Below are 19546 nucleotides of genomic sequence, written 5' to 3'. Positions count from 1 at the left end.
TACACCATCTACAGCGACACCTGCATCCTCCTCCACACTCCCTGGGTCAGACAGTCCGCGCAGCAGGTCTCCAGCGGTACGGAGCCGGGGTACCGCAGCCACCCGCCACCGCCGAGCAGCAAAGAAATCAGCTGCCCCCCACAGCAGTTACAAAAAAAGGATACACCGCCTTTCCCTGAGGGTCTCCTACCTCGAGCAGGAGCTCCTCAACACCAAAACCCTGCTCGAGACCCTCTGCAAGGACCATGCCGACCTTGCCCGAAAAGTGAACAGCAGCAGCCAGCAATAGGAGGAGACTGTCCCTTGCCCCTTTGTTAACGACTTCTGGGGGGTGGGAATTGGGAGTTCGATGGGGTTAGGGAGTGGGGGTGGGTTGGGTATTGCAGGAGAATATTTTTGTTTAGGGATATAAATATACTTTAAACTTTATCTTAGCATACATGTTTTTTTTTACTGCTTTTGAGGCTGGTGGGTGGGGGTTTAACAGTAAGTTTGTTTTCCTGAAACTTAAGTGGCATCTTGATTCAAGTTGTGTAATTAATTGCCCAAATGTTTTCAAAACTAAGTGCCTCTCACAGAGTAAGTGAATTCAATCAATAGTCCTAGGACTTTACTAGTACTAGTGTCAGTCTCTCGTCTCTCCTAATACTCCATTATACTTCCTTCCCCCAAATGCTTATCTTACCTGTAATTTGTGTTTGGAAATAGGGCTAGGCACAGGGCTGGCTGCACGGCAAATGGTGATTAAGGTTGGCAATCCTGGGCGGATGAAATGTCATCATTGTGGTGGTACTAGTGGTGTTACACAGTGGCAGTTGCTGCATCTGAAAAAAAAGAAAATGAAACCTTGTTTGTCCTTACCGTAGCATTAGAATGGTACAATAGATATATATAGCCGGTGACAGTACACTAGAACAGTTCTACAATGTAGCCTAACAAATGGTAAAGTATTGAAAGTATAACTAGTACTTACGTTGAATTTCTTTGACATTGGCTACTACTACAAGAAATAGTACCGAAGGTGCAGAACACAGCAGCGTAATAATTTGCCACGTCTAGGAGGAGGATGTTCTTGATGACCAATCAAGTTGATGGCGCACATGAAAATCTGCTTTCATTTGCCAATAGTGACTGAGTGTCAAGCTGAGTAAGAATAGAATATATCCTTGGATTCCTTCACCAGCCTGTTGCTATGACCTTATCCTCCCCAGCAAGTGTGTGGAATCATTGCTGTCATTTAGTCACACATCAATCAAAACCACACAGCCCGGGGGAAGAGGGTTAGTGCTTGGAAAATGGATGGGAATGGGGGATTTTGGGAAAGTTTTGTTGCGACAAGGAAAAAACTAGCACAGCATGGACAATAATTGAAGATAAAGAAAGAAGATAAAGAAATCTTTGGGTACAAAGCTAACCATAAATCTTTTAAGTGACATAAAGGAAGTGCATGCACTACTGCATGCATGGTTACTGAAAAGTAAGTAGTACTTTCGACAACCGTGAATGAAAAAATGCGACAGTACAGGGCTGCAGTACTAATTATGCGTTTTTACTTGCCTATCTCTGCACTCAGAGAAACACTTCTTACGTTAAATTAGGTTTAAAAAATAGCACAAGTAAAACCTATAGAATGGCTGTAGGGATGAATTTAGAAGCAGAGATCAAAGAAATGCAGAGTCACACTCACAGGAGTTCACAGCAATAACATTACTTAAAAGATAATTAGAAAAGAACGGATACTGTATCTGTATGTTGTTGTAGTTGTCCTGTTGAATTTGGTAAGTTGCATGCATCCAACCGTTCCTCTTATTAGCAGGACTCCTCCATTCCAGCTGACGCTCCGTCCATCAATGTTGGTGACCAGAAGACACTCTGTCCACTGCCTGCCTGGCGGATGCTGAATTGCGGCTCGCTAATGTGAAGCCTGACTTCATCCTTTTTTTCCCATTGCACAGACTGAAACCCGGCCTGTAATTATTGATGGAAAAACAGGAAGTGATATTAGAACACCACTGACAAATAAATATAAGGTATGTACGCTGTGTAGTGCAAAAAGTCACACTTTGAGTTTCCAAATAGACAGTACAATATTTTTGAAAGTGCGTACTCTGTCTGAGTCTCCTTTTGAAGGATAAACAAGTATGGGCAAATTAATTTAGCGGATCTTTCCCCTCAAGCTAGGTGTACTGTAAACTGTGTTTTAGAACAAAATTAGACCTTCCCAGCAGTGCTCCCACCCAGACCCTTAATAAAGCCAGTCGCAAAAATGTAGAAGACCCCCAATCAGTTCTCCAAAAATGAGGCCTAGTAGAAAAATGGTGACAAAACGTACTTTGAAAGTAAAGTAGGCCCAAATCCCCCTTTAACCACTGTGGATTGTATTCAAACCACTTGCAAGCAAGCAAAAGTATCCATACCCAGCATCGCTCCAAGACTCGCAAACCCCCCCACAAACAGCCCCCTGCCCAAACACATGCAATACAATACTGCTAAACCTAACGAGCCCTAAGTTAAGAATAGTGGCAAACGCTTTCTTTAACTAGGCCAAATCCCCCCTTTACCACCATGGATTTTCTTAAAATCACTTGCAAACAAAAATACACATTCCCACGAGTGCTCTAAGACCCCAGAACCCAGTTGCAAAAATCTAGAACACTCCCAAACACATGGAATACTGCTGCTAGTGCTAACCCTAACGAACCCTAAGTTACAAAAAGTGCCAAAAGGCTTTACAGCATGGATTTTCTCGAAACCACTTTTATCCGGTATTAGACCTCACCAGCAATGCCCCAAGACCCGCCAACCCACAAGCAAAAATGGAAAATCTCATACTTACAATATTTTTTGACCTTCTTTCAATTCTGTCTAAACGCGCTGTGCAGCTAGGCCCTAACTCCCCTTTCCCACCATGAATTTCCTGAAAAACAAATTCAATCAACATTAGACTGTGCCAGCAGTGCTCCCAGACCCAAAAACCCACCCACAACAACCTAAAAGCCCGCCAAACATCCCCCCAAAGACAGCCAAGTGATCAAAACCGCAAAATCTTTTTCTGCTCTGTTTTTCTCCAAACCAATTTTATCCAGTATTACACCTTCTCAGCAATGGCCTCAGAGCCGTCAACCCAGGTGAAAACTAGTAGAAGACCCCCAAACAGCCAAAAAGCAAAACTACAAAAATTGGGACAGTAATTTTCAGGCAAATTTTCAAAATCACTCCACGCGCGCTCTTCAGCTAGGCCCTAACTCCCCTTTGCCACCATGGATTTTCTTCAAACCACGTGAAATCAAAAGTATCCATACCCCGCAGTGCTCCCAGACCCCGAAACCCACTCACAAACACCAGGAAGCCACCCAAACAGGCCCCCGAAAACATGATAGTGAGCAAAAAGGCAAAAACTTTTTCAAGTCTGATTTTCGCCAAACCTCTTTTATCCGGTATTAAACCTTCCCAGCAATGCCCCAAGACCTGCCAACCCACCCGTAGAAAAGCACAACACCCTCAAACAGGCAAAAAGCAAAAATGGAAAATCTCATCCTTACAATATTTTTCGGCCTTCTGTCCAAACGCACTGTGCAGCTAGGTCATAACTCCACTTTTCCACCATGGATGTCCTGGAAAACAAATGCAATCAACATTAGACTGTGCCAGCAGTGCTCCCAGACCCCAAAATCCACCCACAACAACCTAAAAGCCCGCCAAACAGCACCCCAAAGACAGCCAAGTGATCAAAACCGCAAAATCTTTTTCTGCTCCGATTTTCTCCAAACCACTTTTATCCGGTATTAGACCTTCCCAGCAATGGCCCCAGAGCCGTCAGCTCACCCGCAAAGAAGTAGAACACCCCCAAAAGTGCAGATTCTTTCTTCATTGTGCATAATCCAGCCATTTGCTTTGAGGGAAATAGGAGTCTGGAGGAGGAGGATAGAGGAGCGTATTCTTGTGAACTTGTGAACCTGAGGAATGCAGACTGCGGCACCTTCAAATCAATAAGCAAATAAGTGAAGACAGTTCTGCTGATCGGCTTGTTTTTGTGATTAGGTGATTAAAGTTTTTATTTATATTGACTTTGCAAAACAAAGAAAGACATACACACAGGAATAAAAGTGAATAAGGACGAAAAAGAAAGTTATCGATTCATTGGCTCATTTTCAGGGCTCGGTGTCTTGGAAGAAGAGTTCGTCCTCATACTCTGCGAATTCAGGTGGGAGTAAGTCACCTAACAGAGAAGAAATTCCCTCATCTAAGTTGGTGTCCTCCTCGTCTTCTTCCGGCGTGTATTCTCGTACTTTGTAATCTGGTGGGATGAGGTGCTGATTCACCTTGATCATTGTTAACCTCTCCACATTTTTGGGCGAGAGGCGGGTCCTTTTGCAAGTTACAATGCCACCAGCAGCACAGAAAACACGTTCAGAAGACACACTTGCGAGTGGGCAAGACAAGTAATTTATAGCCAGGTAGGTGATCTCTGGCCACAATTCTCTTTCCCATGCCAATATGTCAATGGGTCATCATGAACATAGACCTCTGTTGAGTCATTCAGATAGTCCTGCACCATCGACTCAAGGTTCTCCATGGTTCCTCCACTTTGCTTACTTTTTGCTGGGACCTTTTGAGCAGCAAACCCAAGCCGAGTTAGCTAATCCTCTTCTTCACACAATGTTACTGTTGTGTCTGGTGCACGTGATCCGGTTGCTGGTGTCTTTAACAGCTGAGAAGGAAAATCACTCACTTCTGCCACAGCCACAGATGCAGAAGTGGATTCTTTTGACTCCGGATGGCCTACTGATGCTGATGTACTGCCTTTTCCTTAAATTTCCTGCTATTCTCTTTCAAACCGAGTGGCTGACACAGCTAGCCATTGTTTGTACTTCGTAATTTCTGCGTCATCAAAAGGAAAGAATACTCTGCCTGCCAGTGTCTTTTTGTACCGTGGATCCAGAATAGTAGCACAAATGTAATGCTGTTCTGAGTGGATCTTTTGAAGACGTTCATCGCTAAGTAGGCTCTGTAATAATTTCTCCGCCAAATCAAACGCTTCTTGCTTTTCTTCATCTTTTTGAAACATAGAAGACACCGCCTTCAGTTGGTGCTCTAGCATGCGCAACAATGGGATTGTTTTTCCCAAATTACAGTCCACCCTGCTAACTGCACGTGTGAAGACCTCAAAAGGACGAAGCATGTCTGTCAGGCTTTTAACTAGCTTCCATTGCTCCGCATCAAGCCTCAGGTCCTTCATAGCTGTACCCAGTGTAAAGAAATACTGATCAACTACCGTAAACTGCTCATACAGACGCTCAAGCAAGTAGAAGGTTGAGTTCCAACGTGTTGCCACCTCCTGGATGAGTGCTTTCACTGGCAGTCGACGTTCATGTAGCAGGCTCCTCAGATGCTTCCGTACCTTTAAAGAATGTCTGAAATGTGTGCACATTCTTCGGCAGGTGGTCAGTAACTCGCACACTGGACTTTCTTCACTCAAGAATTTTTTAACAACCAGGTTTATAAAGTGCGCCAAACACGGCACTCTGAAATATTTACCCATATCCATGGCCTCAACTACATTGGTGCCATTATCCGTGGAAACATAACTAATCTCTTGTTTTTTTGGGGACAGCCATTGAAAGACCTTTGTCTTAAACTCCTGCAAAATGTTTTCTCCTGTATGACTTGTCACCATGCCAAACATGGCTAGTGTTGCATGTTTCCGAGCAGCTTTAAAAACGTTGTCCGGGTCAACACCTGCCCTTAGCTTTGCTGTAACTCCTGAAAAAGAGACCCAGTGTGCAGTGATGCACATGTAATCAGTGCCTGCGCCACTGGTCCACATATCTGTTGTCAGATGTATAGTGTGAACAGCACTCTTCTGCAAAGCTGCCCCAATCACCTCCAGCACATCTGCATGTAGTGCTGGAACCGCAACTCTGGCAAAATAGAACCGGCTAGGAACCTTCCATTTAGGGCTGAGCATTGCCACTAATGCAAGAAAACCAACCCCTTCCACAAAAGAAAAAGGGAGAAGGTCCAGAGCTAGCATTTTAGCCAGCTTAGTGTTATACAGACGCGTAATTGGGTGGTTGCGTTCAAATGGCGCTTCTGAAAACAACATGCTTCTAATGGTGGGCTGGACCATGATTTTACGGGATGATGATGATGACTTCTTTGAACCAGTTACGCTCGGTGATGATGCACTTTTTTGCATTGGTGTCTCACTCTCTCCCACACTCTTAGTGTGGCTCACAGGGGGGGTGCTGCTGACAGGGGTACTGGGTGTAAGTGAAGAAATGTTTGATGCTTCTTCCTCCTCGTCATCATCAGATGAAACATCAACGGATACAGTTTGTTGACTTCCAAATCGGGCTTCCTTGATCTCCTTTAGGTGCGCATGCCATTGGACAGTGTGCTGTCTCTCAAGATGACCTCTCTGGCCTCTGGTACCATAGTTGGTACCAAGCTTACCACGACTAACTGCAAGCTTACAAACGCTACAAATGGCTATGTTTTCCCTTGTTGTGCAAACACTAAAGAAGTCCCAAACTGCGGACTTCAAATGTCTGTGGGGGCGGAGGAGGCGATACTGGTCATTTTGCTAATGCCAGATGAAGTGGAGTATGTGTGTTGCCAAACTTTACTACGTTGTGCACTTGCACCACCACTAATTGAGGTCGAGGTGGATGGAGGTCCCTTCTGGCGAGAAAAAAATATGGAAGCGGTAGGTGGTGGTGTACTAGTTAACTCCAATGATGGTGGTCCCATTGCCTCCTTGTCGACAACATCACGCTCAGCAGCTTTTCGGGCTTGTTTCAAAATGTCTGTTTGTTGCATGCCCACTGAGGCTGGAGTGGCGTGTATGATGACTGTGTCATTGTCGTGAGAGTCTTCATCAGCAGGAGTAGTATACAACTCTTCTTCAGCATCATCACACCCCATAACTATGAGTCTTTCGGGGACCTTCCTTTTACGCTTAGCTACCTTTGTCAGAACATGGTGTGCCTCACTCTCAGACGGCAGTGGTGGTTCCCAAGTTAGATCCATGTCATCAGAAGGAAGGGGGCTTGAAGAAAATGGAGACACCATCCTTGATCTTTTCCTTGCTAGGGATGTGGAAGACAATGAATGATCAGGAGGAGTGGCTTCCTCAAATTATAGCTCGGCTTGAATGTCGATTTCCTGATGTGCCCCTACTTCGGGAGGAACAACTATTGTGGGCACTTGAGCCCCTCCATGCACCTCTGCTTGCACATCTCTTTGCACTGCCTCTCCTTCCACATGTACTTGGGCTTGTACTTGCACATGTGGTTGTTGTTGCGGCTGAGGTTGTTGAACACTTGTCAGATGAGTTACAACAACCTGTGTTGATTGAGGGACATTGCTGCTACTTTCTTGTGGTGAGGCAACATCACTGGTCGATGGTGATTGAACAACTAGACTAAGTGCCTCTGCAGCACTCAAGGGGTTGGACTTAAGTTGGCGTGGTGATGGTGGCGCTGAGCCCAATGGAGCGAGATGCTGCTCCCAGCTTGGTCCCCAGCAGATCCCGCTGCTGCTGCAGGCGTACTATGGTGGGCGGCACACCAGTCTTCTTGGTAACTTGCTTCTTCTGCTCCTTACTGTCAACTTTCTTGCTAGAGGAGCTACGGGGAACTTTTTTTGGGGCCATCTTCTTCAGATGTCAGAACAGCAGGCCGCAGTTGCACGAGTTGCAGAGTTGTCTTGTCTGTGGCCAGACGTGAAGTCGCGTGACGTTATGCTGCACACACACCGCTGCAGGACTTCTTCCTGGCACTGGTGCTTCTCGTGTGCACCTAAAAGCAATGGAAGACAGAGGAACATCAGTTATAAACCCCAAAAAGTCGAAAAACACATACAAATCACCACAATCCCATGCCATCCATGCCCTCAATGATGTTTAAATTCAAGACACCCCACGGAAAGTCTAGGGCATGAACCACTGAGTACCCCTGGGCATAATGGATGAAAGCTAGGCAAAATGGATGCAGGCCTGAGAACACTGCCTGCCTTCAAAATGGCCCCTTGCCCCCAGCTCATGGCCAGGGCCTGCCTGTACCAGCACTCAAAATGGCCCCCACCCACATGGCCAGTCCCAACAACACCCCCAAAAAATCGAAAAGCACATAATAATCAGCACAATCCCATGCCATCCATGCCCTCAATGAGGTTTAAATTCAAGACACCCCACAGAAAGACTAGGCCCATCCACCACTCACTACCCCTGGGCAAAAGGCCGCAACAGCAGCTAAAAAAATCTAAAAACACACAAAAATCAGCACAATCCCATGCCATCCATGCCCTCAATGATGTTTTAAATTCAAGACAGCCCACAGAAAGACTAGGCCCATGCACCACTCACTACCTCTGGGCAAAAGGCCCCAACAGCAGCCAAAGAAATCGAAAAACACACAAAAATCAGCACAATCCCATGCCATCCATGCCCTGAATGATGTTTAAATTCAAGACACCCCACAGAAAGACTAGGCCCATGCACCACTCACTACCCCTGGGCATAAAGGATGAAAGCTAGGCAACATGGGTGCAGGCCTGAGAACACTGTCTGCCTTCAAAATGGCCCCTTGCCCCCCAGCACATGGCCAGGGCCTGCCTGTACCAGCACTCAAAATGGCCCCCACCCACATGGCCAGTCCCAACAACACCCCCCGAAAAGTCAAAAAACACATAAAAATCACCACAATCGCATGCCATCCATGCCCTCAATCATGTTAAAATTCAAGACACTTATTATTGTATGTCAATGTAATATAAGTGATCTTCTGCCTGTTTACTAAAATATGGTAGTATTCTCACTTTATTTACATAGGTAATACATCCTTAGTTTGTTTACGTAGATTACTTCCTTGAAGCCTTATTATACCCCGCCATGTGACCTGAGCTTATGCCCATAGCCGTCAGTGATTGGTGTATTTTCCGATCACGTGATCACAAATGTAGTTTCCTGTTACTCGTAAATATTTGGCGCGTAATGCCGTGACCGCTAAGACGAAGAGGTTACACAACAGATGCTGCAGACCCGATGGTCTTATGTAAGTTAATCCGACAGCTGTTTATTAGGTTAACAGGTTGCGCGTAATTGAGCAGAGCGTTTGTCACATTTGTTTTATTTAGGCATAATGTTATTTTTAATGTTATTTTTGAGATAGGGCAACCAGTAAATGTTTGCTACACATTCACCTACCATGTACGTGGTTTACTACAGTTAACTTTGTGATTCGTATAAATTAGACTCTTGCCACATTGATTATGTTTGTTCTCTGATTACGTTGATGTATGGTATCTAAACATTGTGCTTCTGAACTACAGGATAGTGAATTAATTGGTCCTGTTTCTTTTCATTTATAGACCCCTGACAAAGGGTCATGTATTTTTCGACCCGAAATGCATTGGGAAATTAACATTTGTTGACCATTGGAGAGATAAAATGAACTTTGTCATACAAATTACGAGAATGGAAAACCAAATGGAATTTTGATTCATACATATGTTGGAATAAATATTGATGAAATCAAGTTCATGTTGTGAAGAAACCGTAGTGTTTCATTGATAATTGAGCGCATTCATTCGTGGGAAGGACCCCCTTTCCACAACATATACAAAATTCAAGACACCCCACAGAAAGTCTAGGCCCATGTAATCCTTCCAGGTCAAGATCCAAATGAAAGTGACCAGCACATGAAGTAAGCACTGGGAGGAGCCTGCTGGACAGGAACAGGAAGTTGGAGACTGTGGGGCACTTCCTTCCTCCTACCCCCCCAAAATGGACTCCTTGCAAAAAAAACTGCAGGCAAATGTCAAGCTGAGGAGTTATTCTGATAAAAATCATCCTTTTCAGAAGGTTTATGCTGCTTGCTGGTGGATTTCTTGTGCAGAAATACAAACTTTGCAATTTTGTGAGTGCAAGATTGTTGCTGCCTGCCGCATCTAGGTGTTCGCAATTGTGAACTCCCGCGATGCGTGATCACGGCGTACTCGTGTTGACAAACTCTCGCTGTGCAAGGTGGCAAGCCGCGATCCCGCAGCAAGATCCAAAAAGGCGCAGCACACGCAAAATATCGAGAAAAACAACTCTGCAAACGCTGAATGACGGTAAGTGAACGCCGCGCGCCGCAATATTGTATCAACAAGCAAAAAAATCCGCTGCGTGCGAATTTGCGGATTTTCGACAAATTCGCCAGAGTTCGCGGATTGCGAATTTACCAAAAATCCACAAATCCTGCGAGCGGAACGGATTTTACGCCCATGCTTAACGGCTACGAATCCAAACTGTACAACGTTTTTTTATCCAGAATCGGAATCGAGCCCTCTATGTGTGTCCAATGCTATCAGTATGACAGGAGGGACCACGCAAGGGTCTGATGCCCCTTCTGTGATACAATGTCGTTTGGAGGCACTCAAAGGGGGTGCATATGCCTGTTAACCCTCAGGGCACTATGCATAACATGGCCACTGACATATTTTTAACAAATAGCTAAATATGCTAGGGGGCATTGACAAAAAGTGCCATTCACTTGAGGGAGCTGAATGAAAACGTAACTGAAATAGTGGAAAACACCAGGTGCATTTATTGGTTCCCCCGATTATTTTTTATTTTGATCCCTCTGTTGTATTGTAGCAAATAATGTTCCTAAACCCAGTATGTATAAATACGTATGATTTATTGTAGCTTAGTTTCAGGTAAAAATGATAATAAAGATATAAGTAGATGTAAATATAAAATCCCACCAGGAGCAGTTCTTCTGTTGCTCAGCCTGCCTGCCATGAAAGGAACACATTACATTGCATTCTTAAATATGTGACAATTGCATTCTAAAATATAATAACAATTGCATTCTCAAATATAATTGCATTCTCAAATATAGTGACCCATCCCCCTTCCTAGGGAAAATTGTATAATTGCATTCTCAAATATAATTGCATTCTCAAATAGTGACCCATCCCCCTTCCTAGGGAAAATTAAACAGATGTTCATATAATCTTTAACAACTGCCATAGCCAAAATAAATAAAATATGAACTCCTCTAAACATTAGAGCACTTGTGTGGTTCATATCAGCCAATAGAGTAACTTGCGGCTCTTAACAAACTTAAACAATTGAACTCCTCAGAGTTCATCTCAAGAAAATTGAGCAACCAGCCAATAGAGAAACATGCGGCTCTTATCAAACTTAAAAAATTTAACTCCTCAGAGTTCATAACAAGAAAATTGAGCAACTACGGCTCTTCACAACATGAAACCATTGAACCCCTCAGAGTCCATATCAAGAAAATTGAGCAACTTACTGCTCTTTACAGCATTAAACAATTGACCCCTCAGAGTCCAAATCCAGAAAATAGAGCACCCTACAGCTCTTCACAAACAAAGCTAGGAATATGGAGCACCTCAAAAATTAGCACCGAAGTGGCTTCCCATAAAGTACATAACTTATATGGAGCGCCTCAAACATGAGCACCGAAGTGGCTCCCGCAAAAAAATACACATGTACACACCCATGACCATGTAATTAGATGCAACTGCAATAAACATGCAATCTACAATAGATATAAATAGAACAACTGAGCACCTCAACCAACGTTGAGCATAAATATGGCTCACTCAATCGAATAAAACTTGAATAAAAATGACAGAGCACCTCAACATACGTTGAGCACCTACGTGGCTCAGTACAAAAAAATAAACACACACGAAATGAGTGCCCCAAAAACTGTTGAGCAGATAAATGGCTCAAACCAATACAAGTAAACCCACAACTCTATTCACAATAAGAAGTAAAGATGCATTAAAATAACATAGACAAGATTGTAAATATGAATAGTAAGACATATTGACAGTTTCCAAAATAAAATAATAAAATAACAAAAGTAGTCACCGAAGTCTGACTGTTGAAATGCTGACAATGTGATCTCTCACCCAAACTCCGAAGTCTTTTGTTGAAATGCTGCCGATAGTGTAATCCTTCACCCGCACTCATCATCAAGAAGCAGAAAAACAAATTCCTCACGAGCAAAAACTTCGAAAGTTACCAGTGGTAAGAATAGAATAATTTTCCTCAAAAGCACCAAATCGGAGAAAATGCTCTCACAACGAAAAAGCGGCAGACACTTACATGTAAAGGCTGACTTCAATAAAAAATAATGCCTAGAACAGTGAGCGTGAAAAGACATCACTAGATGGCAGTGCAACACAATGGATAATAACATGAACATGCGATTAAACACAGATATTCACACTTCTTCGAGAAAAAGGTTTCCTTACTGCCATGTTACCACAGAACAGCAAACACGTTGTGAAAACCGTTTCCCAAGTGCTGTTAAAAAAAAAAAAAAAAATATCCAAAGCTTGGTTCAAAAATACCACAAATCTTATGAGATGCTACGACGTTTTTTTTTTAATTTCCACATTGCTTTACACAACTTCTCCATAAGAACGTCAGTGCTGCTATGTCGTTTTTTTCCAAGGCTTTTCCTATACATTCTCTCAGCAATTGCTGCAGTCTTTTTTCACTGTCACTGCTCCAAAGATGACTCATCGCTGCTTCACTGAATCCTTAGAACATTCCAACACGTCATCATTTGCTTGCTGCTGTGATCAGAAGAAGGTCTCTGTGACAGACAACACGCAGGGCCAGGGACCAACCGTCACCACCTAACATCAGGCAGCATGTTTCCACAAAAGGCAGTTGGACTCTCGCGCTCACCACACGATAGGAAAAGGTACCTTTTAAACGTTTTTTATTCCTTTTTTTTAGATAAAAGGACTTTAAACACACCGCAAACTCAATTTGTGTTTTTAAAGGGAAACAGAAGAAAATCACGAGCATGCCTTCAAAGATACAGTCCCACTCACTAAAGGACAAATTAACTCCTCACCGGTGGGCAATGTCACAAAGTAGAAATGAAGGTCATTCTTATCTTTTAAAAATAGACAGATCTCGTTTTTTTTTTAAACTGGGCCTTGTTAGAGGCTTGAAGATTTTTAAAAGTTTCACATGCAGCATGTAGATTAGATATCGTTAAAACAGGTCTTCATAAATCCAAAAGCAAACAGTGGGAGACTCTCATTTTAAAACAGTTCTCTACAGATTGAATCATGGAGTTATAATTCCTTCAGATTCAAGCCCAAATCACGCAGTCTGAAATCAAACAATGCCCTGGGATGGTAGGCTGTCCAGATGACTGGGGACACTGGTGGGGCTAACTAGGGCGTTTCTGTAAATTTACCTTTTCTGTTCCGGCTTAAGTAGTTCCTTGGTTGCAGCAGTAATTCATTAAAACAGTCCTCTTTCCACGCATAGGTTCTGTTCTGTACCTCGTCGCCAATTTGTAGCAAATAAATGTTCTTAAATCCAGTATGTATAAATAGGTATGATTTATTGTAGCTTAGTTTCAGGTAAAAATGATAATAAAGATATAAGTAGATGTAAATATAAAATCCCACCAGGAGCAGTTCTTCTGTCGCTCAGCCTGCCTGCCATCAACTGCCTCTACTCAGAGCAGTCAGGTACCAAACATTCCAAGGTGTCATCAACATTCTACCAGATGCAGTGGCTAGGCAATGGGGAAGTCTAAGCAAGGGAAATGCAAGACATAAGCAAAATGTAACATGTATGCTGAGGCAAAACTCACAAGACCTCTTCAAAAATGGAGTGCCTTGGTTCTCCTAGTACAACATTTGCTACTCTGCGACACCAGTGGATATTGGGTAATCATTTTTAATAATAAATATAATAAGTTTACTTCTTAGTTTGGAACTGAGAAATGATGGTTCCTGCAAGTGGATTTCTCTTTACTTCCATTGCCACTGTGAAAGCTTGCTGTGCTGATTTTGAAAAATGATGCTTCAGGGAAACTTGAGAAGTGCGGTAACTGGGTTTTATGGAAAACAGCAAAGTGTTCTAAAACACCAGTGTCAATTCCTCTTGAAACCTACCAATTTTTCCCAACCTTACCAGACTATTTTAAAATAAAATGCACTATTTGCCTTGGTACTTTCCAAAAATCGTAGGTTAGAGCACTCACTCCCATGACTGTAGAGCAGAGGTCTTCAAACTGTGGGGCGTGACCCACAAGGGGGTCCTGGAGTCCTAGGAAGGGGGTCGCAGATTCCTCAGCTTCACTTGTCCCAGTAAAAAGACAGCTAATTCAGATTGGTATCAGCTGTTTGCCTGAATAAAAGGCAAATGTGCTGGTAATCTGCAAGTGACAAGGATGCTTGGGAGCAGTTTTGGCTCATTGTGAAAACAAAGATGTGTGTTTTTTTTTAGTTGAAGTGCAAAGAGTTAACTACTGGGCTGGGAAGTTCTTTCATGTAATGTTAACTAAATTTACACAGCCCTTTGTGCCCCTAAAGAGGTTTTGAAAGGACAGTTAAGTAAAAAAAAAACTCCATTACCTAGGGTCTGGTATTATTAAAACCTACATTTTGAAAGCACCATTTTATTGTGAAACTATTCACACATTTTGCAGCATTGTATCTTACCCTGTGTGTATAAAAATTGACTTGCATATTCACAGTGCTTTCTGTCACAGGCTGCAACTTTGTAGCACTAAAAATACACATCACTATTCTCCACTGCACCAATCAAGATTTAATTCTGTGGGTCTCTGATTACACACAGACCTCTGCAGTGCATTAACTAATAGATGTTTCATAATGTACTACAGTGCATTTCCCACTGAGCAATAACGTATTTTATTTATTTTTCATTTGCACTGCCCATTATTTTATATGTAGATACCTGAAGGTGAAATACCTGAAAAACGTAAGAATATTTTAGGCTTATTTATGAGAGGCTTGCATCGCCAGAGCATCAGTTTTTTTGATGCTCCGGTGGCATAAACCATCTCAACCATACCTATGAGGCAAAGCAAAGTCACCCTGAGGCATTGCCTCATATGGAGTAACCAGTAAGACATAGCAGCGCAAGTCACTGCGTAGCTTTACTCTGCGTCAAGGAGGTATACAATGGGCTCTGCGTGGGGTTCCCGCGCAAAGCCCATGGATTTTGATGCTGCCCCATATTTACAAAATCATGTTACCCTGGGCAGCTCCAAAAACTGACGCCTCTCCAGTGGAGGCGTAACGAGAAGAATGTTCTAATTTCTCCTCGTTGTTTCCTCTTTCCATGTGTGCTGCATTCTGCAGCTCTCATAGAAATAGGAAAAATGCCCCTCAGGATTGTTTTGGTGAAGGGAGGCGCCTCGTTCCGTACTAAAATATTTCTGCCTACGTTGTGCTAGGCAGCAATTCGTGAAGGGAAAAGAACTGGAATGCACCGTAATTCATATTTACAGTTTATTCCTGCCCTTTCACATTGGCGTTGGGCAGTGCCGCAAGAAGACTTGCAGCGCTGTCCTTCGCCATTTCCTCATAAATAAGGCCCTTTGTTTTTAGCTACACCCCTACGCTCAATGACCTGTGGTTTGGATATGCTCTTATAATGTTATAAGTAAACTCCTATGCTATCCTATAAGACAAATAGCCTTTCCATAGTGAAAAATGAAACACACTGTAATTCACTACCAGAACATTTCACACATACCAGTATATGTCTTACCTATAACATACACAGCACCCTGCCCGCAGGGGTACCTTGGGCCTACCTTGAGGGGGACTTACATGTAAGAAAAGTGAAGTATAGGGCTTTGGCAAGTGAGTACACGTGCCAGGTCGACATGGCAGTTACAAACTTCACGCAGACACTGCAGTGGCAGGTCTGATAACCCTTTTAAGGGCTGCTTGGGTGAGTGGCACAATCAGTACTACAGGACCACCAGCACCCTTTGATTTACAGGTTCTGGCACCCCCGGTGCACTACTAGAGACTTACCAGTAAGTCAAACATGCCAATCATAGAAACACCAATCCATAATAAAATTTATAATAAGAGCACTTGTACTTTAATACCGAACAACAATGAGGAAGTGCGCAGAGATACTGAACCAGCAAAAACAGAGTCAAAACTAGGTCAGAAAGGAAAAAAAGTGGAGAACCATGCAAAAAGATGGCAGGTATCAAAGGCATTTATACTTATCGATATATGTTGATGACGAGAAGTACCCGTTTCTAGAACATTTCGTCAGAAGGGGGTCCTTGCGCCTAAAAAGGATTGACAAGGGGGTCTCAACATCAAACAGTTTGAAGACCACTGCAGTAGGAAGTGGCCTTTGTATGCTACAAGATTTTAATCAATGTCAATAAACTGTTTTCCTTGTGCACCTCACCTAGTTCACAGGATCCTCTTGTCAAACTCTCTGTCTTTTCTGGTTTAAAGACTTAAGTGCTTAGGGTCAGAGAATCAATCCCTTCTGTCATCCCTCCTCATCAGATGCCAGATTAGGAGGCAGAGTTATCTCTGCAGCCACCACCAAACTGCAAAACTCCCTCCGACTTATGTTATGTAAGGAATCACACCTTGTGAATTTTCCAAAACACTGAAGACATGTCTCTCTAGTTTGTATCTCCATCCATGTGCATGCCAGTTTGTATGAGCACCTCTTATGAATGATTATTTAGTGTTGAGAAGTTTGGAGAATGCCCTCTTATTCGTGTCACATAAAATATTTACTTTTTTGAAACAGACAGTAGGTTTTTGAGTGGTATCTTGTCCTACTGAACTATAAGCTTCTAAAGCCCTCCACCCTAAGAGTAAAACGTGATGCCCCCCCAACCCTTGGAGAGACAAGTGCCTAAAGGGATTGATCAAGTTATCTAGGTGCAGTGCACCTGTGTAATGGGCATAGGACACCAGTGACAAATATTAGTATTCGAACTGGACCGTGTTCTGTAACCACTGGCTGCCCCAATACCCCCACAGAAAACTCCCCTAGGAGCAAATAAGGAAACAGCACTGTAACCGAAGACTGCCCCAGAACACACACAGGAAATGGCCCTGTAACCACAGAGTTTCACAGGACCCACACAGAATACTACCCTGTACACACTAACTGCCTTAGAAGCACACAGGAAACTGCTCAGTGGCCACTGACTCCCCCAGGACCCACAGGATACTGCTCTGCAGCCACTGACTGTCCCCAGGACCCACACAGGATACTGCCTATCAACCATTGACTGCTCAGAAGCCCCACATGGTACTACCCTGTAGCCACTGACTGCCCCAGGATCCTCACAGGAAACGGCCCATTAACCACTGACTGCCCCAGGACCACACAGGAAACTGACCTATAACCACTGACAGCCCCAGGACCCAGGCACAGGAAATAGCCCTTTAACCACTGCCTGCTCCAGGACTCAAGAAAAGGCTTCAACGTTTCTATGAGATGTCCGTCTTTGAAAATCTTAAATACTTAGTAAATAAATAAATAGGGTACGGTGGCAGACTCATGTCCTAATATTACCAAATTTGGAGCTTCTCCAGAAGCAGCAGTTCTTTCTGCAGGTCTGTAACTGAAAACCTCTTGTAAACATGTCTCTCTTTACATCAAGAGAATACTGTCCATGCACAAAGGGTATGGTTTACGGTGGATTGTCTCTGACATATGCCTCTTAATTAGCATGCAGTACTCTGGATTGAAAAAATAGGTGTAAACACATGCAATATATGTAAAAGCAACCTACTCACTCCTGTGTTGTCTCTGTGGATTTAGGGCTGAAGGATGAATCCCATGTGAAATATATAATGATATTGGTGATTTGCAAACAATGTTCACATTCAGCACAAGGTACCCTTGCATGATTCAGATCTAAGTCCTACAGTCAGTGTGACAAACTACATCACCCTGTGTGCAAAGCAAAGTGTTCAGGAGGGGAGACAGAAAAGAAGATCATCTGTTTCCAAAAAGAAAGCTCTAATCCAAACAAAAAGCCACATTTCAGAACTTCCCTACAGCAATAGATGTGTAAGGTACACACGGTACAGTGGGGATAGGAAAACCTGTTTGCTAGTGGGTTTAATGAGTGACCTCTAACTTGTACACACATACATAAGACATAAAGAGTTAAGAATTGGTGTGGCAGGTGTAATTATACTGATGCATATATGTAACTTGCATGTGACATAGTTTGCACCAGTTTTCAAACACAGGGCACATTTTTTTTTCAGAAATAAAACATTAAATAAACGTGTTCATTAAAAACGTATGTTTATCACCTGCACATCTAGGAAAGCATTTTAATAAATGGTGCTTAGTTGTCTGCAGAGAGAGGCTTGGGTTGACAGTTTCATGATAGCAGGTGTTTAAACTAAGTATGCTGGATTTACACCCTCATTCAGTTTTTGAGAGCAGGTGAATAAACGCAAAGAGAAGAGGGAAGGACACAAATTTACATAAACTCCAATATCAGACCCCATGTGTGACCCAAGGGTCAGGAGATTATTCACTGTCCAGACCCGAACTCATCATTTCCCCCTCTAAATTGTAGAGTTAGGTACTGACAGGCCGCCTAGACCATCCCATTGTTGTGTATAAAACACACATTCTTCATAAAGAAACACTTACACTTTTCCCATCAACTGCAATGTGTGCATTTGCTTGATACATTCTGCATACAAATTACTGTGCACAATGAATTAATTAAAAAGTATTAATCACATGCATCACAAAGAATGTTTCAATGCCCTAAAGATTCAAAAAGCTGAGATCTAAAACAAGTTTTCTTAAGTTCGATAGCTCAATGAACTTATCTGATATTTAAAACAGAATTGCTCTATTCAAACAAATATCTACGACAATACTGTTCTTGTAAAATGGATCAATAAATTGTCTATTAACTGTGGATGAGTTGTGGCTCGGTCAACTAAATGTGAGGCATGACCCACTCATTATGTGGTGAGGAGTAACACCGATAGTACTCACATGATGATAAGATCCTCAGGTAAGCAGGGAATACTTGATTAATAGAATCTTCCACATAGTCACTGTCTTGTTCAAAATACCTCTGGAGCAACTTTCGTGGATCAAATAACTTCTCATACATTTCCTTCAGACTCATGCTAGAGGCCATGTTGTCCACTCTGCTGCTCTCCTGCTTTCAGTGCTCCTTCTCTTGTTCACACAATATATATAAGAAATCTACATTGTAAATAAAGACTTCTACAAATCTGCCTTATAAATGAGATCTACTAGAAATCCACACAAACACAAAGGGCTTTATTTACAAAGGTAAACTTAGACCAAAAGTCTAAGTTTACAGCTATCGGGTGAGTAGTATAAGTACATACGTGCTCAGATCTAAATCGCCGCACTCGGGTGGAATCTCCGCACTCGGGGAAGAGGAAGTTTGGTTTCATCCTGACACACATGTGGCAGTTTCTGCCATCCCATGTGTTTGTCAGTTTGCCCCATGTCATGTGATAGGACAATATGAGAAGAAGGAGGAGGAGGAGATTAAAGGGAATTATTAGACAAAGCATAACCCTCTTTGAGATGTCCAGTAACAGTGGTCGTAGGACTACACTATGCTTGTGGAGCATGCGTAGTTTGCGCTACTATGCACTACCTGAATTGCATGTGGCAGAGTACAAAAACGCATAGTCAATGGTCAAGTTGGCGACCGCGAGC

General features: G+C 42.9%; 1 protein-coding gene across 1 annotated transcript in view; it reads right to left on the bottom strand.

Annotated features, from left to right (window-relative positions):
• The window catches only part of LOC147718261 (nicotinamide N-methyltransferase-like), a 75893-nt gene extending 56904 nt beyond the window's left edge, over window positions 1-18989 (bottom strand). Inside the window, exon 1 of the mRNA XM_086918250.1 lies at window positions 18842-18989. Within this exon, the coding sequence (XP_086774376.1) occupies window positions 18842-18989 (148 nt within the window). The remainder of the gene's footprint in view (window positions 1-18841) is intronic.
• Between the last annotated feature and the right edge of the window lie 557 nt (window positions 18990-19546).

Source organism: Lissotriton vulgaris, chromosome 4_1, assembly GCF_964263255.1.
Source record: "Lissotriton vulgaris chromosome 4_1, aLisVul1.2, whole genome shotgun sequence".
NCBI classification, from domain to species: Eukaryota; Metazoa; Chordata; class Amphibia; order Caudata; family Salamandridae; genus Lissotriton; species Lissotriton vulgaris.
This window is presented reverse-complemented; position numbering and strand designations above follow the sequence as displayed.